This window comes from Corvus cornix, chromosome Z (assembly GCF_000738735.6).
Source record: "Corvus cornix cornix isolate S_Up_H32 chromosome Z, ASM73873v5, whole genome shotgun sequence".
Taxonomy (NCBI): Eukaryota; Metazoa; Chordata; class Aves; order Passeriformes; family Corvidae; genus Corvus; species Corvus cornix.
In genome coordinates, this window is record NC_046357.1 from 15,506,164 (window position 1) to 15,529,956 (window position 23,793).

General features: G+C 51.6%; 1 protein-coding gene across 8 annotated transcripts in view; it reads right to left on the bottom strand.

Moving 5' to 3' along the window:
- CNTFR (ciliary neurotrophic factor receptor) overlaps positions 1–23,793 on the bottom strand; it is a 200,654-nt gene that overhangs the window by 75,097 nt on the left and 101,764 nt on the right. For 7 of the 8 annotated variants that reach the window (XM_039567358.1, XM_039567362.1, XM_039567363.1 and 4 more), the window contains one exon: positions 8,964–9,045. In XM_039567358.1, the coding sequence (XP_039423292.1) occupies positions 8,964–9,045 (82 nt within the window). Of the gene's footprint in view, positions 1–8,963; positions 9,046–21,723; positions 21,787–23,793 lie in introns of those variants that run through there. The other variant, XM_019283473.3, reaches the window with a different exon arrangement.

Genomic DNA, 23,793 nt, shown 5'->3' on the forward strand with positions numbered 1-23,793 from the left:
CTTCAATCAGCACGTGCTAAGAGCTAAGCCTAGATAGCAGCGTTTTCCAGCAAATTGTACACCAAGAGATCAATAGTTCATACAGGACTAACACTGCTGTAACCCCTCCTGCCTCCATCACTGTCAATTGCCTTGAGGTTTCACTTCACTTCTCCACCTGATGGGCCTTCCTGGAGCAGTCATTACAAGGTGACACACATTGCTTTTCCTCTCTGTAACGAGCCTGCCACAGCCCCTCCTCAATCCTTCTTCTCTTTCTCCTTTTAATAGGCCACAATTATATTGGCTTCTCTGCATGGATCCACCCCATTTAGTGCTGCCCAAGACCGCTTATCCTGAAAGATGCTCTTTTCATCCACAGCACAGACTGCATATCTTGCAAGTTGTTCTGTGTATTTTTTACACTCCAGCATCTGCTGGCCTGATTAGGAATCTGGTATTTCCCTTTCCACAGAAGTACAGTATCTGCTCAGAGAAATTAACCCCACCAAGGACTTCAATTAAAGAGGTTTGTGGATGTTGTGTCCCAGCATCTGATCTGCACTCCTGATCGTGCTTCATGGTGTCTTTGCTCTGTTCCACCCCAGAAAATCCTCTCTGAGGAAGCAGAGATGATTACGTTTGTACTCGGTGTCTTGCTGTGCCTGTGTTCCCATTATCCAGGGCTTTGCTTGTTCCCAGATGTGTCACAGGTGGGCTGAAGATAGCAGCAAGTGACTCCATGCCCAACACTACAGATGGATGTGCAGGACCTGAATGTCTCAGCCTTTCCTGACCTTTAGGTCCTGGGTTCTGCCACACACAGCTCTATTGTGATGTGTCCTGCGGATGATTTGTAGCACCCTCTACTGAGGCTCTGTGCTTCCACAAGTGGTGCCCAGAGCTTCCCCCAGGGCTGCCATGTTTTGCTCTTTGAGCCTGACTGGAGATCGGCTTTGCAGTTCCAGGGCATCCAGGACTTCAGACACTGGAAACTCTTCAAATCAGGTAAATAGTGAGTGGTACCTTCAGTCCAAGTTCTGTTAGACACGTGAGCTGGTGGGAGCAGGCTGCTCTGGAAATGTGAGATGTCTGGCTCACTGGGATGGCCACATGTGACTTCCAAGGTGAGACCTTTCCTTTTGGAGCTTTTGGAGGCTAATTGAAGCCAAACCCCTGAAGCACCAAAGGTTTCCACCCCACCCGACAGTTTTATGCGATCTTCCATTTCTGGAAGCCTTCAAGAATGTAAAGAAAGGGTGAGGATTGCTTCCTCTTCCACAAAAGGAGCACTGTGCTAGGACAGGACACAGCCCTTCTTCAGCAGCCAGTGCTCACATAAAGAACAAGGCCCATGGTATTCCCTCTGTGCTGGGCTAAACCTCAGCTTCCCAGGGTCTGAAAATCTGTGCAAATGAGATTTTGGCTTCTATCAGCTTTTGGAGGCTCCCAGCTGCTGTGGCAATGTGTCTATTTAGAACCATGCGTCCGCAGAGGAAGCCATGCTCCTGCTCCACACAGCAGGGCAGTGCCATGGTGAGAAGGAAATCCAAACCCTTCCTCTCGGCCTCTCCCCAATAAGCAGGCCTTGTTCAGCACTGGGTGTCAGCAAGGATTTATTGGCAAGGACTCTCTGGCTTATGTAGATGGTCAACAAATTTAGTGCTGTCCCCTCTGCACAGCCACAGCCTGGCAGGTCCAGCCTCCGCCCCACAGGTTGTGGCATCATTGCTCTATGTCAGCAGTAATCCTCCACTTGAAGCTTCTCTAGATGTCTGGGTGGACTACAAATCCCATTCCTCCTCCTTCATTGCCTGTTGATGTGTAATGAAGCCTTAAGAGACTACTGAGACATGTTTTTCCTTGACACTGGCAGAACTAATGAGTCCTGGCTGACTGTGATCCTCCTGGCAGTTTCTTCTTCTCACCACAGATACAAACTATTTTCACCAGTTCTGTGGGATCACAGGCTTGTCCAAAGTCTGATAGATCCACACTCTTAAGATGTGTTTTCTTTTTTCTTTTCTGTCTTTTATTCTTTTACAGATTTGTCATCTGCTTCAATACACAGGACCTGTTTTTGGGGAAGGCTTCCCTTTTTTGTTAGCATCACAGATATTGCCAGCTAGGTTTCCTTCCAAGTTCCTGGATGGCTCAAGAGGGGCAGATCTCCACTTTACTCCAGAACTCCATCAGCTCCATTTCAAACAACTTCTTCCATTTCCAGAAAGTGGCAAATTCAGTTCCAGTGCCTCCAAACAGAACTGTACATGGAAAGCAGGCAGCTTCTTTGCAATGTCCACAAACTTTGATAACTTGCAAAAGGCAATACTTAAAAGCCCTGAACCACCAAGCTGTGTTTCCTCTCACCTAAGTGCCAGTCCCTCTATTTTTCTTCCTGTCCTTCTCTCTCCCCCACTCGCCCTTCAGGAACATCTCATCTCCTGCATTTGACAGCACTGAGCACAATGGGACATCAGTCTTACTGCTGACCTGTGGCTATTTTTCAAACAGACCCTAGGCAAGAGCTGTGAGGTCTCCAGTCCCTGTCTGATGGGCATGAGCTGTACTCCCACAGCGTGTCCCAGCAAGACCAGCCACACTGCACCATGCACCAGCGACTTTCTGCAGTGCAAAATTAACAGACAGTGCATGGAAATGAACCTTCTTGATTTCCCACCTCCCAGGGGGGAGGATCAAGCCTGGGATGTGCTCCCTACAGGGCTACCCTGCTCTGCTGGCTGGCCCCCTGTGGGATGCTCGGCTCTGGACCCTGTGGAGTGATGAGGCAGTGGGCAAGGAAGCACAGGCACTAAAAATAGGCTGTTTGCGGTAGGGGCTGACCACATTTATTAGCAAGCCTGTGCTCTGGCTGACCACAAGGTCAGCTGCCGAGAGCTTGGCCGTAATTCACTCTGTGTCTGGGCAGGAAATCTACTTTAGCTCAGGGGGATGTCCAGTAATAGGAAAAGTTGTTCCAGGACCTTGGGCTATTTCGGCTATTTTCTTTTATTTTGCAGACAGAGAACCTTTCGGGAGATGCATCTTGTACTGGAAAAAAAGAAAAATAAAGTCATGTGGTCAGGGACAGAAAGAGGGGTAGAAATGGAAAGGGGAGCTTGCAGATGTTTGTGCCTCTTTGGGTTTGGGGTTCTTCTTCTTGACAGGATCACCTTCACCAGGGAAGATCAGAGTAACAAAGGGGACCCCAGAACTTGATGGGCTCTTAAACACCCTAACAGCATGCAGCAGAGTCTAATGCGTTGCAGCAGGGGTGTCACTGCAGGTGGGGTTGCTGTCTCTGCTGCTTCCCTGCAGCTGTGGGTTGGCAGGGAAGATGGGGAGGCAGTGGGAAAACCATCACAGTAATGAATGCTCAGGGATGGAGATGATGGACCTTCCTTGGAAAGGCATCAGAGGGCAACTTGAACTACAGCCAGGTTGTACCTCTGGCCAGCAAGGGATGGGCCAGCAGACTGGCCCCCAGCAGATGCAGTAGGACAACGCTGATTCCCAGTGGGTGGCCATGAGCTTGGGCTAGCTTAGCTGTGAGCAGCAGTGAGCAAGGCAAAGGAGGCAAAGGACGCAAAGAGCAGATGCCTGCCCTTGAACGGCAGCCTTCAGAATGATTTAAACAGGGTCTGCTGAATGGGGCTGCAGTTTGGAGCGAGGCTGGTATTTTCAGCCAGCTGGATAATGAGAGCATCCAGAGTTATAACAGGAAGGATTAAAAAATGTAATTGCTAATGGGGAATTAATTGTTAATGGGGAATCATCATTGCAGGAGGGTGTTCCCAGTGTGGCCCCGCAGGGATCTGTTCTTGGCCAATTGCTAATCACTCGTCTTATCAATTATCTTGAAGGCAACATAAAACTGTTGCTGGCAAAGTTTGCTGGTGACACAAGGGCTGATGCACATAATGGAAAGGATGAGTCCATCACACACAGAGTCCAGAGCAGCTAATATACGAGCCTTCCCTCGGCAGGAGCATGTGTTTTATGCAGCCAAACACAAGTCCATTCATCTCCAGTGGAGGAATGTAGGTCAGACTCACAGAATGCAGGATGGTGTCCCAGGGACGACAGCACTGATAAGGCCTTGTCAGGAGCCACATGGAGATAAAGTGCCAGTGTGCTGTGCTGAGAGCAAAACTTGGCCAGAGGCAAAAGGAAGTGTCACGGGAGGTATGAAGGTGCTGTGTAACGAGAAGACGGAGTTTTTTCCTGAGCTGGCCCCAACCTGAGCCTGGAAGAAGGCACCATCTCCAGCCTCCCAGCTCAGCACACACAGTCAGTCCCTTTGACCTTGCCTTCCCCAGTGACTGCCTGTGCCCTGGCAATTACAAAAATTCCAGACCACTCTGTTGCACACTCAACTCACCCTGGGGATTGCGTGGAAAAACAAACAAAAAATGACAGATGTTTGTCATGTCACTTAATGCATGACTGAAGGACACTGTGATAGTGCCACAAGGGAGAGGAGAGGAGAGGAGAATGTACTAACCATCTCCTACACAGCAAATCCAGACAAAACTCCAAAATCAAAATGACTAGTTTAAGCATGCCAGGCAGAGGGCATTTCCTGGCATGGGTTGGCTTATGTGGAGGAAGCAGAGTACAGAAAGAGCTGGTCACATCTCTGTCAGCCAAACAATGCAACAGAGACAGGGTTGGGCAATTTGAGAAGGGGAGAGAGGTTTTCATATCCATAGTTGGTTTCTCTTTGAAAAGCCAATTTGCATGGCTTTGCTGTGCATTTTGAAGACTATTTACCGGTCCATGCTTTGTCTTTGCAGCAGCATTTCTAATGAGGCACGTGCAAACTGGAGCCCCCGGGAAGCTTTGCAGCAGAACCGACTGCAAAAGATTAGTGTCAGGGCTTAAGAGAGCAAGAAAGACGGGAGAGTACCGAAACAAAATCTCTCTTTTCCTCGGCTGAGGAATGATGGGGGCTAATTGCTTGTTGCTGGTGAGAAAGAGAGGAGATGGGAGCTTCTGCTCCTATCAATAAATTAACCCCGGCATGTGGCATCTGAAGTGCATTCATTTCCAGAGACTTTTATCTCTTTGTCTCCTCTCCTGGGTGAAAACATAATTATTGTTTAAACATGAGTTAATTCAGCAAGGTGAGGATCAATAGAGCAGAATTAGTCCTCTTTTAAAAGCAAAGAAATCTCAGTCTGGGACAGATGTGGACATAATTCTGGCAGAGCTGATGGATTGGGAAAATGCCTTTGTCACAGCAAGAGACTGGGGAAGCAGAGCTCCCTCTTTTCAGGACTGCTGTAGGCATTGGGTCTAATAAGAACAGGTAAGTCCAGCAACAGGCAGTCACAGCATTTAGCAGCAAAAGCTGAAATCACCCATGCATGTGCACTTTGTAGTCTGACATGTGGTTAGGCATCTCCACCATGTACACACTTCCCATATAAGAGCTTGGGTAAAACCCCAAAGCTCGTGCTGTGACCTCTCCCGGACCTTTGGAGGCACCCAGGCCCTGCCAGGGAGAGGGTCTCTGCACTGCAGGGACCCCCACCAGCTCTGCTCTCACACAGTGGAGGCCTTGGACAACCAAAGGTGTGAATGTCACAGCAGACAGCATCGCGTCGGTGCTCAGCTGTCCCCACCACCTTCCTCCACTCTGAAATACATTGACAGCAACCACTGCCTGAAGAACAAAACATGGGAAGGAAAACTGAGCTATGCACAACAACAGGAAGTTGATTAGAGGGCTAGAACACCTCTTCTATGAGGAAAGGCCGAGATACTTGGTATTCTTCAGCCTGGAGAAGAGAAGGCTCTAGGATGACCTTATAGCACCTTCCAGTACGCAAAGGGGCTACAAGACACCTGAGGAGGGACTTCTCACAAGGACATGCCGTGACTGGACAAGGGGTAATGGCTTTAAACCGAAAGAGAGTAGGTTTAGATTAGGTATCAGGAATAAATCCTTCACTCTGAAGGTGGTGAGGCACTGGTGAAGGTTGCCCAGAGAAGCTGTGGATGTCCCATCCCTGGAAGTGTTCACGGGCAGGTTGAATGGGGCTTTATGCAAACTGATCTAGTGAAGGCGTTGCTGTCCATGGCAGAGGGATTGGAGCTTGATGATCTTTAAGGTCCCTTCCAACCTAAACCATTCTCTGATTCTGTGTGGAGGGCACAAGGCTCTCCCCTATGGTCTTCAGCCTGTTCTGTCTACTCTGTCCTCTCCCATTCTTTCTGCAGCTCCTGTCCATCCCTCCATGCCAGCTGGATCTGTGCAGATGGGGACAGCCCTGAGACTGTCCAGGGCAATACCCATTGCTGCAGGCAGTCTGGCCCAATCTGGCAGCCCCATCTAAAGCTGCTTATTCATGTGCTGGGGATGACACTCCTGGACATGCTCTTCCATTGCCCCTCTGCCCTTCCTTGAAGCAGGACACCCCAAACCCACTGCCAGACCCAGAATATTAGTGCCAGCCTCAGAGTATCCCCCTGGGGCTGCCCTGCTGGATGTCTCTGGTCTCCCATCACACAGTGTCCATCCCCATGGGTAGCTGGAAGTTGCAGTCCCCAGCTGTGTCATGCAGGTGAAACCTGAGCAACCTGCCAGGGATGCAAAGCAAGGGAGCTCTGTCACCCCAAAGATCACAGGAACTTCAAATCCATTGACTTCTGAGCCCCTCCACTCCCTTCCCCCGACGTTGGAGATCATCCCGGGCTTCCACATCCCAGACAGATGCCCCCTGTGCTCTGCCAGCTCCAAGGAGGTGGGCAGCAGAGGGGTTAATACATGAGCAGCCTCACCTTTACCAAGGCTGATGCTGCTTTTATTAATTCATGTGGCACTTTGCAGGATGCTCCAGTAATCACCAGGGTGCATATGAGAGCCAGGAGAGGGTGGCCAGGCTCTCTCCGTTGTGCTCATGCTCACTTAACAGCTTGTCACATCCTCCTCACTCAAGTATTCAGTGCTAATGCATCTCTTAAAGTGCTTCATGAGCTATTAAAGTCAAACGTGCCTCAAGTGCATGATAAATGGACTCTATGCCAGCATCTTCCCCCCACTCCCCCAGGTCCCGGCCACCAGTGGGATTAATCCATCCTCCCACCCCATTCCTGCTGTGCTTTTCCAGCCCGAGTGCCCCACTGGTGGGGGATGAGCTCTGGGGTTGGCTGGTGAGGAGAGGCTGCAGCAGGGCAGGTGCAGCACAGGGCACAAGCTTTGGGTCTCCAGTGTGGGGTAGACACTCCCCAGCTTCACCTGCCTGCATGCAGCCTCCCTAAGCCAGGCATGGTGGGGTGGGCAGGAGAGCAGAGCATACCTCGGTGTTTCTGAGAGGTGCCCAGGAGGGACACGCAGTGCCTCTGGGGAACAGATTGAGGACAGTCCTGAAAGCGCCCTATTAGCCTTTCTCCAGCTCTTGTAACCTATTTTCTGACCCTGTGTCCTTTTTTGTCCCCCAGTGAAGCTCCTGCAGATGGGAAGATCCCTGCCTCACTTCTCACCCCCTGTTGAGGCACTTGTTGATGCACACAGGCCTCAGCAGCTTCAGTTTTGAGCTGGTGACCCAGACACCTCCCTCCCAGACACAGGCAGGCAAGGGAAACAGGAGGGACATGAGGACATGGGAGGCTATGCTGCCAAACCCCTGAACCCTACTGGATCACAGAGCAGAAGGTGACAGTCGCTGCAGCTCTGCACCAGCTGTCAGTGGCAAAATGCGTGGTCCTGCTTACTGGTGAGGAGCAGCATTTGTTTCTGACTAGACAACACAAGTGTGTGCAACCCTGAGGTACCTGGCACTTCTGCGTTTTGTGCATCTCCCTGTGCAACAGGTCTGGGCTACTGTTCCTACAGCACAGCAGGAACAGCATGGTGCGTCCAAAGGATGCTCTGCAAGTCCTATTGCTGAGTCCTTCAAAGCTTCCCAGGTAGTGGTCCTACAAGCACAGCAGGACTGAGCAGCTTTGCTTCTCTGCAGGAAGCATCACACCACCACAAGCAGCACACAGCTCAGCACCCAAATGCTTTGAGCAGGCTCCCTGGGAAGGGGTAGTGGACCCTCCTGCAGCACCAGCCAGCAAGCTCCTTCCATGTCCAGAGGGTGGCTGTCCCCACAAATGCGGATGTGCTGCCAAACCTTGGCTGCTTTGTGTCCAACCTGGCAGCTTCTGGCAATGTAAACCCACCCAACTGGATTTAGGGTAGCTCAGCAGGGCACTCTGGCTGGGTTCCTCAGTTTCACAGAGCCCATAGATGTCTTTACTGGACTTCATCAGCAAAATCCCCCTCTAAGATCCTCTAAAAGCAACTACAGACAGACTGCCAAGAAAAGCAGTGAATGCTGGAGGTTCCCCATTTTGTCCCATTTTTGCAGGGCTGGACTCCACAGCAAGATGCAACCATCCCTGATGACCTTCCTGCTCCTGCCTAGACCCAAGATCATGTGGGGCCCTCCAGCTCCCAATGCCACCAGTGACTTTAAAATGTAATCTCTCTAAAGCCACCACTAAAATAAGCCCTGAATCCTCTGCCAACCTGGAGAGATGTGAGCTAGTGGTGGGCCCAGATACGTGGTGGCAGTGGGGATTAAGTCATCCCAAGAAGGTGAGAGCAGGATGAAGCATCATCCATGATTGTCCTGGGGCAGGGCATCATGGAGCTGTCAGACTGATGCTTCCTCCCAACTCTTATCCCTTCATGGGTGGGCTGCATAGGGCACAAAAGAGTGGGGGAAGGCATCCAAAGCAGTGTCCTGGCACTAGGGACACAGAGAGGTGTGGACAGGGCAAGGGGCATCAGCAGAGGGAGATGCAGGGTGCCCAAACCCCACAGTGATGGCTTGGAGGGGACGCTTGTCATGGAGAGAAGTGATAACATGCACAGAAGCAGTATCAGGCACACCTGGAGGGTGCTCCCAGCTGCCCCCAGGAGAGAGGCTGGAAGAGCAGCATTCCCATTTCTCAGGACCCCCAAGGCCTGGGAGGCGTGAAGGACTCACCCTGCTGGCTGTGCCTCTGGGCGTACACCACCACCACCACGGCGAGCACCACGCAGCAGGCTGACGGGACAGGGTTAGCCATCTGTGGAAGCAAACACAGGCAGGAGCAGTCAGGGCTTGCCCCCAATGCTGAGAGCCCTCAGCAATGGGACTGCAGGAGATGACTGTAAAACCAACTCCATCGCAGCCAAGGGGAAATTCACTGCAAAATGAGGCATTTTGCTGGCGCACGCTTCATCACTCGATAGCCTGTGGCCCTTTCCACAGGAGGTGCCTGGAGGTGATGATATGCTTTGCACAAATGTTCTATCTTCCCTATCTCATTTTCAACATTTTCCTTAGGAAAGCCAGCCCCTGGTGCCAGGCTCTCCTTGGCAGATGCAGCATCCTCCTAGGAGCCAGCACTGCCTGCAAGTGGGTTGCAGAGGGGTTTTGAGGCGATGGGAGCACACCCAGGTAGTTCACAGCACCAGGTGGTGTTTAGGACACGCAAGATGTTGATCTCAGCACAGACCTCAGCCTCAGCCACCTGCCATCAATATCTTGATGGGCCACAGTTGTCCCCCACCTCTCTGGGCTGGGAGAGGGGCAGAGGCTACTCCATCCTGGTGAGCTGTGCCATGTCCCAGGGGATGCTGTGGTGCAGGGAGGTGTGGAGGGGGTTACAGCTAAGAAAGCACGTAATGAAGACATCCTCCCTGCACCAAAAAGCCCCTCCAAGGGTGGACAAATGGAAGCAAAAACTACAAGGATACCCTGCACGGCCCTGCAAGCTGGAGATGCTCAGTCTCTCGTTTTCTTGCAGCCAGGGCTGGTAGAGGAGACCAGAGCCAGGAGGGAGCTGCTGGGGACAGCCATGGGGATGCGGGCCCACCCACCAGGAGGTAAATAGCACCATGCATGAAAAGCAAATTCCACCTTCAAAACCATTTAAACCTCCCTAATCTCCAGTGCCGTATCAGTAACGTGCACAGGATTGCCTTTTAATCTAGAACATGAGTATGGGCTCATTAGCCAGATGGCATCCATTTAAACCTAAATAAAGGGGGAGCTCTATTGGCAAGAGAAAAAAAATCCAGCAAAACATATTCCATTACCCAACACGACTGTTGCAGGAGCCCAGATGGCCTCTGGTTCACAGCAAGCCTTTGCAGGGCTGGAGGGGAAGGCAAGAGCAGCTGGGTGGGATTTCATGAGCAGATTTTGGGGTGCAGCTGGACCAGCCTGATCTCAAATGCCTCTCAGGGGCAGGGGTGCTGGGGGAGATAGTGGGTCTGAAGAGGACGAGCCTGGAGATGGGCAGAGAAGGGACCCACAGCCTTCACTACTGATTTTTGGGTGCTGGGTTTGGGCTCGAAGGGCTGGCAGCAAGAGCCATTCCCAGTGTGCTGGTGCTGCAGAGACATGCAAGCCCCAGACCCTGCTGCCAGCCCTCACAAGTCACCTTGAGCAAATCACTCTAACTGCCTCCCCTGTGCCTCAGTTTCCCCCACCTGTAAAGCAGAGATAATGAAGGTGACCTTCCTCTGGAAGCTCTGGGCGAGGAGCGCTAAGTGCTGATTACAACATCCTTATCACTCCCTCTGTTTCTTCCCTCCTGCTCCTCTTGTGCCTGCTCTCCACTGCCTTCTCCATGCGTCCCCTCTGTGCCTGCAGCATGGCTCCCCAGCAGCCACCCCACCTGTGCTCCAGCTGCCATCACAAGGGGCAGCTTGGGGAGTGGGTGATAGCTGGAACCTGAGGCACTGAGCAGCTTGGAAACCACCTGCAAACCAGGAGCCAACTCTCCCTATTTACTCCCAAATTTACTTTCCACAGAATAGTCCCTTCCTACAGCTCTGGAAGCTGATGGGTGGCACCAGGAATTGAAGCAGGCAAGGAAACGGGGGCCAGAGCCTCCCTTCACCACAGTCCAGATATCCCCAGCTAGTGCAGCCACCCCATTTCTGGGGACAGTGGCAATGACAGGAGGCAGGACAGGACCCCCCAGCAACCAGCCAGCTCTTCAGAAAGTGTGAGATCTCGATGTAGCCTTTGTCTTGGCTCAGTGCAAATACCATCACCAACCCTCATGCTCTACCTCCCGGCCCTGTCAGGGAGCAAAGCCACCTGCTGCCCCCCCTGCTGCTCCTCCCTCATCTTATCAGCTCTTAAAATAATTGCTGCTGCTCCTGCCCATGTGCCTGGGCCAGCATCGAAACAGACACAGTTATGTGGCAAGGAATGGTTCCTGTCCTGAAACACTGATTGTCTCAAGGGATACAGGTGGAGTAGGAGAGAGCAGAAGGACCCAGGTAAGATCCCTGGGGATTCTGTGGCATGACCAGGACACAGGCAGAGGCTTCCAGTGACAGCACAGAGAACTCACCACTCAGCTGCTCTCATCCTGGAAAACCTCATTTCTTCTTAGAGATGAGCTCTGTGACCAGGCAGTAGCAGAGCTATTTTAGTACAAAAAATCTAGCCAGAAAACCAGCTTTTTCTCACTTGAATTGCAATTTTCCATGCAGTGTTTACTTTGTTTGACTGTTTTGCCCAAAGCCATGTTGATTTTTTTTTCCCCAAGCACATAAAAAACCTTCGCAATTTCTGCAGATGCTTCTAATGCAAATTTCTGCTGCTGTATTTGCTCACTTAACTATTTCTCTAGCAAAAGCCAGCACCCCAGCACTCGGAGTGCACAGGCCATTGAGCAGCAGCTCACCAGGTGTGCAGATTCCTGAGCTATGTTCCGTGCCAGCAGGGAGCAGTTCACAGGTGATGGAGGGGAACCACATATATTACGCAGAGAAGCCAACAGTGGGAAACTCAATCTTGTGTGCAAAAGGTAGATTTTCCCCCTGTAATGAATCATTTCTTGGAGGTGGAGAGGAGAGAGGAGCCTGGGCAGAAGGAAGAGGGGTGAGGGAACACATGAAGTGGTGGACCAGCAGCTCTGGAGCCATCCTCCCTGTCTCCAGCTTCCTGTTTTGGGAGAGAGCAAATAGCTGATCTTTCCCTGCCTTGTCCTCTACACCAAGGGTAGTGAGGGCATCAGTCATGGTCACTCGCAGCAGAAGACAACTCAACATAGAAATGAATAAGGTCCCCTCCAGCAGCTCTCAGCCTAAACCAAAACATGTTTCTAGTCATGTGTTTCCTGAGCTGGATCAGGACTGAAGGCACACAGCAATGTGACATTAGCTGTTGTGGTGTGATGGGGTGAGGACAGTGCCATGGGGGCACAGCAGGAGTGAAGGGGATTGTGTATCCAGGCAAAAAAGTAGGATGACACTTTCTACTGAACAGTCCCAGTGTCCTCTTTTGAGCAGGCAAAGGAATGGATCCGTTCCAGCTGTCCCTTTGTATAATCTCCAAAGCTTTGGTAATGGGGTACCAACTGGCACCTGGAAACAGCAGCTCCAGGGCAGGTTTGTCCCTGGCTAGCGAGGGATGTGGGCTGCATCTCAGTCTCCCACCACAACTTTCACCTGCCATAGGCTGCTCTCAGCAATGATAAATAAATAAAATCTCATTCTAGAAGTGTGTGGCTGCCATGAAAGAAAAGTGGTAGTTTCAAAACCTAGTGTTTCCATGACAAAGTCTTCCGTCAAGCAATTCCCCACCAGGTGCTGTTATGGGGTCTGGCTCTGAAGTGGTGAACTGGGGGAAAACAAACTCTGTTTAGTCATTTCCTTCTCCTGCAGCCTTGCCCAGAGCCTTCCAAAGGAGCTTTGCAGCACCTGTCCTGCAGGCACCTGTGGCAGGCACCACGGTGTGAGTGCTCTGCCCACAGCAACTATCGATGCTGTGGCACAACCTCTGCTGCAGGCATGGGCTGTGGATGGAGACACCTGTGCTGCAGACACTGGCTGTAGCTGCTACAGTTTGCCTGTACTGCAGACACCCACTGCGCATGCTGGGGTACACCTGTACAGCAGATGCCGAGCGTGGGTGGTACTGCACACCTGTACCACAGGCACTGGCTATAAGGTGGTACTAAACACCTGGAGTGCAGATGCTGACTGAAGACACTGCAGCCCACCTACCCTGCAGGACAGGTCACAGCCTGCCTCTTCCTGGGGTGTGGTGCTGTGCCTGTAGTGCAGATGCCGACTGTAGCCATTACAGTGCCCCCGCACTCAGCAGGCACCTCCTGGGCCCCAGCGTTACCGAAGGAGAAACAACACCCTTACCAAAGCCACTCTCGACTCCTCAGTGTAGGCCTTTGCTAGAGATCCCAACACAGCTTCCCCCAGCCCCGGGGATCCAGGGTGCCTCCCACGGGAAGGCATCCCTCCCCAAGGGCAGGGTGTGATGCTGGTATGAGCAGTGAAGCACTGGAGGCAGGACACCCTCCAGCCCTGGCTTCCCAGGGATTGCACCACTTGTGGCACCCGAAAGCACTGAGTGCTGTCTCCTCCTTTCAGATCATCCCTGGCAGCAAGGCGAGGGAAAGGAGAGGAAAAAATAGTTGTCACTTAATGTCAGACACTTGCTAACAGCCATAAAACCTTCTGGCCTTACAGTGCCCTGTCAGCACTAAACTCCTCTTTGCTGCCTAAGAGGAAAAGAGAAAAGAGGGACTTCATCATCTCCTTCATACGTGCTATCAGAAAGCCTTATCTGCAGAGACAGAATGCCCAGTGCTTGAAAAGCTTTCTTAAATCTAATTTAAACCCCCACTGTCAATAGAGCAATTAGCACTGCCCTGCTGGACCATGAGTGCCACAGGGATGACTAGGGCCAGCTGAAATTAATTCACTCCTGGCTGTCATGGACCATGACTTTCCTCCCTCCACCTCCTCCCTTTCTGGTAATGAAGTGGAGACCCCAAGGAAGAGGATACCCTGGAAGAAGGAGCACCCCACAGCAGAACTCCTTCATCACTGAGCCTCTACCATCCCAGCGAGCACTGCTGGACCCCTGGGTGGCTGCGCAGACCCTCCTTCCCTTGTGGTCTAAAAGATGGACAAATGGTGGAAGGATGGTCCTTACAAAATGTCCCAGCTGCTTTGGTTGAAGGTGTGCCCGTGAAGGCAGCTGTGGACTTGCAGAGCTCTTGGCTCCAACATACCTGCTGGAGTTGCTCCATCTTCCCTGGATGCCACTGGCAGGGTGTCTCTGTGTTAAAAGCAATGAGCAAAGCTGTTCCCCATATCCATGGGGATGAAGAAAGCAGCTCTTCGGAAGCCCAGATGAAACCAGAGCTACTTTGCAAGGGGTAATGCACAGTTTAGGAGCTCCAGGGGTAGCTGAGATGGTCTGGGGAGGAAGAACCCATGAAAAAGCTCAGGCTGTTTGAGAATATGCCAAACTGGCAAGCTGGCACCCAGGACAGGTAATTTGTTGCTTCTGTGGATCATGGCAACATGCTCCCACTGGGGCAGGGAGCTGTAGAAAGACCAGCAGGGTGCTGAGAGTCCCAGGAGTGAGGTCATCACCCTGGAGCTCCAGGGGCTGGGGGATTCCTGCTCCAGGAGCAAGATGGGGATCTCTCAAACCACACCTTGCTGCTCTTCAAATTGGTGCCCTAAAGCATCAGGGCAGTGCAGTCCACCCCTGTCCCTGGCAGGACAAGGGACACACTGGGGTGCTATGATTCCTCCGTGGCCTGAGGACAGGCAGGAGCACGATGTCAGGAGAGCATGGGACAGGTACAATCGATGGGAACCTCTCCAGTGACCCTGCCCAGCAACAGCCCCCGGTGCCACATCCATTGCAGGGCAGTGCTGCTGCCCGTTCCCTGTTCCTGCATGGAGCCTTGACGGGGGATGTTTCCCATAGCCCATACCTGTCCTCACACCTCCCACCATGTGAACCAGTTTTTCTGCAAGTGGAAGGCAGCAGTCCAAGACCAGCCATCTGCTCCAGCAGTGATAAAAGCCAATGCAAAGAACAGCATACTAATAAAGCATTTCACGTCCTCAACAGTGCTACTGTGAGGAGGCACAGCAGGGCAGGAGGGGGCTTAAATCCCATGGCAGAGGAGGAACATTGTCCCAGGACTGTTCCTCAGGGACACGAGTGCCACCTGGGCAGGAAGGTCAGCTGAGCTGCCATACCCAAACCCCACTCCTCCACAGCCCACAGCCACCCCTGGCCAGCCTCTGAGATGCAGGAAAGCTCAGACCAACAATGGGAAATGTAATTTTCCCTCTCTTTTTACTCAACTTTCCTCTGCACTGAGCATTTCCTGGCTCCCTGCAGAGAGAGATTGCAGGAATCAATCGTATCTTTGCTTCTATTAAAGAACTGCCAGAACCAGTGCTTTTTGTCTGGAGCCTCCATTAAAATGAGGTCCTGAGCAGTGTTTCTCCATAGATGGTGCCATGTCAGGGACAGACAGAAGAGATCAGACAGAGAAGGGAGAGAGACTGGAGATGGGTGATGCTTGTGGTTCAGGTGCTTCCCAGTACTCCTCTCCGGAAGCTGGAGAAATCACCTAAGATGGGCGTACTTGGGAGCAGATCCTGCTCATTCTGCATCTCCAGGCTGTGGTTACTGTGGGATGGAGCTCTTGGTGTCATGCTGGTTTTCAGCACTTCGATTCTCAGCCTCCACCCACAAAAACAGAATATTAATGATGCGGAACAAAACCTAAACAACCTCACAAAATCAAAACCAAACTCACATAAACTGAGCAAACAACCCCAAATAATTTAGGAAGGTCCTGCTGTCTCATGCCAGGTTTGGTTTGTGCTTTCCAGACAAATGCTGTCAACATTTCTTATTTTTGTCTGCGGGGCTGCATTGCCCTTCAGTCCCCCTAGGATTTTGCTCACAACCCTGCTTTCTGCCTTGGGGAGACTGTAGCGAGCCTGCTCTATGAAATGCCCAACATCCCTGCAGATGCAAAGCTCCAGGGCAGAGAGAAGCATCCTAGTATTAAACTCTGGACTGTGGCATAGTCATGTGCTATCCTGAGCAAAACAAATAGGAAAAGGAGGACAGACAGGGTTTGTCCAGATTTATTCTATCAGCTGGATGCCCACTACACAGCAGACATGGCATAGAGGAGCACGGTGTTTCCCATGGTTACTGCTAGGAGCGATTTTTGGGGTATGTCTGGCCACAGCAGCTTTAGCATCCCCCTCAGTAGCACCTGCAGACACAGGTTCCACAGGGCTTTGCTTGAAACATGAAGACTGCATCTCTTGCTAGCCCAGTCTTGCTCCTCTGGAGGTCTATTCACTGCAGCTCCCATGCAAGGGGCTGGACACAGTGTGGGCACTGTGTCTGAGCTCTGTGGCACTGGGGTTATGTGAGGTGAAGAGCATGGCGCTGCTGTGGAAGCACAGGGGCAACCAGGGAAAAAGTGCCAGCTGCCATCCCAACCCAGCTGCTGGCACCCTGCAGGACCCCCTTCCTCCAGTGCAGGCAGGGCCATGCTAGCTTGGCCCCAATAAACCTCCTGGTGGTGATGTGCCCAGGCCAGGGAGAGCTACAGCTCATTCCTGAATCACAGGCATCCAAGGACTGAGGCCACAGCATTGCTGCTCAAAAAGCAGGACAGGTTTGCTTTTTGCCAGCATGCTGAGACAGAGCTAGAAGAGGATGAGAGCCTGAAGTTGTGTTGCAGGGGCTCAGGGACATGAGCAGGATTGGAGTGAGGAGCATTGGAAGAGACCTTGGCAGATGTCTTGTCCAAGGAGGGAAGAAGAGGGAAGGGCTTAGCAGCACTGTGAGAGTAAGCGATGGAACACCCAGTTATACAGAGCTTCTTGGGCATTTTAATTTTAGCTTGGCTTTTTGATTGGGCTTTCTTTTTTTTTTTTAAGCTGTTGGCACAGAGGAAGCCACTCCAATGACTCTGATGCTGCCTCCCCAGAGACGCCTCAGGATCATGCAATCATAAAATCCATCATTTAGGTTGGACAAAAACCTCATCAAGTCCAACAGTAAACCTAACACTGCCAAGTCCACCACTAAGCCCTGTTCCTAAGTGCCATATTCACATGTATTTTAAATACCTCCAGGGATGGTGACTATGGCTTGTGTTGCTTTGTTTCATCTCTCCTCCATGCCTGCAGCACAAGTTGGCAGGAGGATGGGGTAGGCAGGACCCAGGCAGCTTCCAAGGCCCAGGGAGAGCAGCAAACACTGTTGGAGGCAGACAGGGGCTCAGGATGCTGGGAACTGTGTGGTCCCCACGGGTCCCTGCTTGCTGTCCTTCCCTGTCCACGTTCCACAGGAGCTGCTGGTGTCCCCACTAATGCCTCTAATGCCTTCAGACCACCAAGTGGCCCGGGGTCACTGGCCCACAAGCTGCTGTGGGGACACAGGCCAGTGCAGGCAGCCAGGATAGATGTGACAGTGAGGACATTTGTCCTCCAGCTGCATATGGGCTGCCCCCTGCCTCCTTCCTCACTGCAAGAATGCTGCTCAAAACCTGGCCAGGAAAAAGCAGACTGGAGAGAATCGCAGACAGATGGGGTTTGGTGGTCATTGATTCACCCAGTTCCATCCAGTTTCATCACCCCACTCACCCCAGGTGGTTTCACAGGTGCCCGGCATGTCCCATGCAGCCTTCTGGGATCTGTGTCCCTATGTCACAGAAGCACCCAGTTCTGGAAGTGGGCAACTGAGGGGGAAAAACGGAGGCATGTGGGTTTTCTGTAATACCCTGATGACAAGTGAAAAGGGTGGCACTGAAGGGAGGAACTAATCCCACCCTTCAGTGAGAGCAGCCCATGTTGTGTCCAGTGATGCTGGAAGGGGGCTTTCTGCTGCCAGCAGTCTCTTTGGTAGGCTCAGGGGTCTGCCCCAGAACTGAGCCTAAGGCTGGCAGTGGGACTGGGGTGATGTGCCTGCCCTCTTCTGCTTGCAAACACCCTCCTGGGAAAGCAGTGGATAGAAGTGACCTCTTTTTGCTCTGACCCCCCCCAAATGGCCCTACTCACAGGCCAAGCCTCACCACATGGCAGCAGCTGTCTTGGCACCACTGCTGCCTCAGTCTGCAGCAGGACCTCACTGGCCCCTGCCCCCTTGCCCCCTATCAGTTTGGCATTGCCTGGATGCAGCTGGTGGAAGGGGAAAAGCATCCATGGGAGGCAGAAACAGCATTGCTTAAATGGGCTGCCGGCACTCCAAAGCCCCAGGCTGGCTCTCCTCCCCTGGCCTCCAACTGGTGCCTCTTTGAGGGTCTCTGACTGCCACAGCCTGGAGCCAGCAGAACTTGTGGGGTGAGACCAAGGGGCTGCTGAGGACCCCTCTGAAAACCCCTGGGGATCCTTGACCTCCCTAGGATCCAGCCCCAGACCTTGCAGACAGTGTTTGCTGAGGGTGAGCAGAGGATGAGGAGGGAGAAATGGAGTTGGCTAGACGCAGCTGTGCCGAATAAAAGTCAAGAAAGTGTCTCACCCAAAACTACAGGAAAGTTTAATTATCAAGGACAAAACACCATCTGTGTGTGCAGACTGTGACCTCCTGCTGCCCCTGGGCTTTAACAGCTCTTAAATTAAAATGTTTGTTAGGGTGTATTCCCTGTCTGACATCAGGGAAGCAGTTTCACTAGGACAGAGAGGAGGATGCACTGAGACGCGTGCTGGGGTGGTGTGCTGGGCTCGATGGTGATGGGGGAAACAAAACACCCTTTTGGAAAAGAGAACTCCCTCCAAGCATGGCTCTGGCAAGCCCAGCATCGCTGTGTGTTGCCACTGGCAGGTGAGGCGTGTGTGAAACTGTATTTGAGTCTCAGCCTCTTTCCAAAAAACCAAAGCCAAGAGGATGTACACTTGGAGGAAGATTTTGCCATGTAAAGCCAGCAGAATTAAATGAATACTCAATAAAGAAGAGGTTGGATTAAAATCCAATTTGTTTTCAGCCCTGCAAGGGAGGGAAGATGCGTACAGTGGTACCAAGCCCCAGAACTGATCTAGGGGTGTTAAACCATGCAGTTCCTTTCTTTTTCTCTTTCCTGTTGTTTATGGGATACAGCACCCAAGGTGGACACACCATCACTTTCCTACCTACCAACACTGAAAGCAGTCTGAAGCCAACCTGGCCATATAGGAGAAAAACAACTCAGCTGGGAGAGGTCCCACTTGGCAAGATCCCAGAAGCCTTCTTCTCCATCCTGCTGCCAGTATTCCTGCAGCAAGGCACTTTTTCCACTAGTAAACCCCCAAAGCCAAACACTAAATATGAATGCATTGGCCTCTGGGATCTGCCACAAAGACTCACATTCAAAGAACACAGATCCAGGTCTATCTTCATCCTACGGCAGTTCTAGGGGCTGTGGGTCTGGAGGTGGCCATGCTACCAGACTCCAGGAGTAAGCAGGGGAGTGCTTGATACTCGTCTTGCTTGGTCCCACACTCCCTACACAATCACCCTGCCCCACCAGCCAGGCTCTCTCTGGGCTCTCAGGGCCCTCCTGTCCTTCCAGGCCACAGAACCAGTGCCTATCTCTCTTTTATGCCCCTGTCAGGTCAGCCCCTCTCCAACTCTGCACCAAGTTCATATGCCTTAAAATTATTGGGACATTTTGATCCTGTGCTCAAGACAAGTACCGGTATCAAGTCTCATTCTGTGCATCTGCTTCTCCTCAGGCTCCCTCTCCCTCCAGCAACTGCCCCATCTCTTCCACCCCTAAAATCACACCATGGCTTTGCTCCTTCTCACCGTTGCAGGCAAAGCAGCCAGTGTATGAAGGACAGCCCTTGCAATGCCAAATTTGACTTGGAAATCCCTTTGCCTAGCTGCACCCCAGTGATCCCCATCCCAGGAGGTTGGTGTGCTTTAAACCTCCTGTCTGCAGCCTGCACTCATTCCTCCCCTCTCTTGGGGGCGAGGCAGCAGGCAGGAACCAGGGTGCCACCCCTGCCTGGCCGGCTGTCTTCCACCAGGTGTGGCAGGACAGATGTGAACCACGTGTGCCTTTTGTCTCAGGACCCTTCCTGGAAGCTCCAGCACTGAAGGAAGAGAAAACCATCAGCCAAGAGCAGCCATGGAGTCCCCAGCGGCCTCCAGCCCCCTCCCAACCTCTGGCTCCACTTCATCCACTGGGGCAAGACTCAGTTTAGGGGAGGGCTTGTTTTTTAATTAGAAAATATTCATCAGCATTTAAAAATAAAATAATAAAAAAGTGTCAACCAGCTGGGGCCACGAAAGCTGGGGCGTTTTTGGCTCCCGACCAAGCACTTTGATAGAAAGGCTTTTTGGAAAATGCCGTAGAAAACATTTAATTTCTCCCAAGGCCTGCATATGGGGCTCATCACTTGTGCATATTGCACAGGAATATTCATGTGTGCTGGCCTCCTGCTACAGGATGACGAGGGTTCGCCGGTGCAGCATGCAAAAGGGGCTCCTTCCCTTCCCTTTATTTTTTTTTTTTTCTCTTTGGAAGAGCAAAGCACAGTATTTCACTTTCAATCCCTGAATATTTGTCAATGACAGAACAAAGGAAAAACTGAGCCAGAGTCAGGTCTGCGCGTACTCATCAGCTCGCTGCGCTCACCACAGGGTAGAGCCACAGATGAGCAGCAAATGTGGGGAAACATATTTCTACCCCTGGTTTTGCTGCTTTCTGGTTGCTTGAGCCCATTCTGATGCTGCCTGGATGGAGAGTGGGAGCCTGACTTCCACTTCCCTGGCACAGCAAGTGGTTTCAGTTCACATCCCAGCTCTCCATTCCAGGGATGTGGAGCTGGCTCATCCTGGACTTGCCACTGGGTATATCCATTAGCTAATGCCCTTCTGCAAAACTCAGGAGGACTGAAAATACTCCACTGTGGCCGTAGAGCAGAGCCTGACCCAGCAAGGGGATGACTGGCATGGCTCGGGCCCTCATCTCCCTCCAGTGTTGCTGGCTCCCTCCCTTTACCCCTCAGCTTCTGTCTCAGCAGGATTTGCTTTTCTCTAACAGGCCAGTGAGCTCTTCTGGAAGGACCAGCCTCACACCGAACATCTTCTTGCCCTCTCACTGGGATGCTCATCGCCAGAAAATGCTCCCTTTTTCCCCTCGAGCCCCCACCTCTGCCTCCTGCTCTGCAGCCTGCCCAGGGTGTCTTCTTTAACCTTTTCTAAATCATTTGTGCTCCCTTTCCCCAGCTCTGGTTGCACCCCTCATTCCCATCAAGCTGCTCTCCCAGCACAGAGTGTACCAGCCTTGCTGGAACAATTCTGACTAGCCCCAAAAAAAGCTTCTTCCCGGCAGAAAAAACTCAGTGCACTAGTTAGGAGAAACCCTGGGCAAGGAGAGGGGGTCGGAAAAGAAACCATCTGATCTGACTATCTCTGTGGAAGTGAAGTCAAAGACAGCTTGGGAAGAGGGCACAGCTCCTGCTGGGGTTGCAGAGGAGTCTCTGAGCAGAGCAGCCCCTTTGTGCAGGGCTCAAACGGTAGTTCTTGCAGACATTTGTGAAAAGTATTAATAAAAAAAAATCTACTGAATCTTCAAAACAGGAATCACACCAAATTAGTGTGCACACAAGTGTGCACACACACAGAGACTTTATTAATTTTTTTTTTTTTGGGAACCTTCCCCAGCTGGAGAGGAAATTTGATGCCAAGTGTATGCCTAGACAGGGTCTGCAAGATCTACTATGGGAAAAAAAAATTTAATGGAAAAAAAAAAGTCCTTAGATCACATCTGGAGCACTGTGCCCAGTTTTGGGGCCCATGTACGAGATTGGCAATGCTGACCTCCAGCAAGTCCTTGAAGGGTGGTGATGAGGCTGAGGCACATGGGGATGAGGACAGGTTGAGAAAACAGGGCTTGTGCAGCCTCCAAAGTGATGGTTTTGGAGGGATCGAACAGCAACCTCACAGTACCTACCTTGAGATTACTGAGATGATGGAGACAGGCTGTTTTCTCCATGGTGGGAAGATGAGAGACAACAGGCATGAGCTGCAAGAGCTGCAACAGGAGAGGTTCAGGCTTGCTATAAGGAAGGCATAGTCTCATGACAGTCACCTGCTGGAAGATGAACCCAGACAGGTTGTAGGACCTAAGCCTGGAGGTTTTCAAAACCCAAACGGGTGAAGTAAACTGGTTCACATTCAGTATTCACCCTGCCTGGGGCAAGATTCTGGACTAGGGACTTCCCAGGCCATTTCTTACCTTGTTGGACAGATGAGCATGCCATTGCCAAGAAAAATTAAATATTATGAAGTCCCCCACAAATTCTGATGGGGATGGCCCTGCTCAGTGCTTGTTTTAAATATTGGAAAGCAAAATCTGGGTGAGCGCTTCTGACGAGCCCTCTGCCTGGAGCAGGACGTAGACCATGGAGACCAACAGAGACCGCGGGACTGCAATGTGTCAGGGCCAGATCCTGTGCTCAGCTCAATCCCCCTGATGAAATGGAGACCAAGGAGATGGCCGTCTGTCCCTTTTCCAAACTTCCTTCTGCGGGGACTGCCTCGCATGACACCAGTAAGTGATTAACGAGCGGCCAAGCCCGTCAGCACGCAGCCTGCGTGCATGGGCGCTTTGCATGTGTGCGCACCGCTCCCCGGGACTTGGCGGGGAGGGGAGCTGGGGAGAAGAGCGCTGACAAGCAGATGATTAATTGAAATGCAAGCGGGAGGAAAAGCAATGTCCGCTAAAACTATCAGGCGTCACGAGCATGGGAAAGGAACTCAGAGACGCCGTCTCCATCTCTGCTCCGCACGCATGGCGCCTCCCAGATCCAAGCTGCTTGCCAGTCCTTTTCCTGGCTTCTATTTTTGCAGGTGCAATTTCATATTTGAAAATAACCATGCTGCACACGCACATATATATATATATTTTTTTTCCTTGCCGTCCCCCCGGCTCATTGCACACGGAAACAGCAGCGATGGGAGAGCAAACCTCCCAGTCTGCAGCACACGGCAGCAATTAGGCATCCAAGTACTCGTTACCCCACGCCTCAGGGTGAAGGCGCCCACTGCCTGGGCTCTTCACACCGTCTGCACCTTCCAAGTGGTGCAGGCTCGAAAATACACACATAAAGTCACCAGTTTATGCTAAAATAATAACAAGGAAAAAAAAAAGAAGTAAGGAATGAAATAAAAGAGTCTGAAAGCTCATGTCTGGCTCAGCTCCGAACTCAGAGTCCATAAATTATATCCCAGTGTTGGAGCTGGTCTGATTGCACTATCGGCAAAAAGGGCAAGAAAGCTTCTGTTCCTCATCTGATACAAACAGGCTCAGCTTGGGTCACCAAATAAATAGAGTGAAGATGTAATGTGGTACATGCTGTTCCCCTGAACCGTGGCTGGGAAAAGCAGAGGGGGAAAGCAACAGGAAAGGTATATACTAGGGGGAAGTTTGAAGGGGCAGTGAAGGGATTTTGTTATGGCCAAGGTCAAGGACAGCACCCTGGAAATATCCTGCCTCCAGCCTCTTCTCTGAGGAGAAGGACCAAAGAGAAGACTGAAAGGTCTTTCTGTAGAAAGGAGAGGATCCTGAGCTTCAAAGTTTTGGGATAGAAAATCAGGGATGCACACTTGCACGTGGCTTCTTGATGTAACCATAGTAGAGATGACAAACTTGTCTGAGTGAGCACCGAGCAAGTGAGACTCTACCTAAAACATGACCTGAATGTGGGCTGCTGGAGCATGGTTATTACCGAGTTTTGCTTGGCAAGCTGATCCCCAGCCAAGACAACTGGCTCGAGAAATTAACTTGGTGAGTTGTTCAGCACTTTGCTGCTCAGGTAACGAGCGGACCTGTAGGCAATTGCATTGAAGGACTTCACAAACTGCTTGTATCGTTGACATAGTTTAACAGACTGCTGTTTATGAGACAGAGCAGTATTTAAAAGACACATTTCTCTCAGAGCCGCACATAAAATTTGATAGCTAAATAGCTGTAAATGCTACTGAAGTCTGACAACTCAAAGAGGAATCAAGGGTCTGTCAT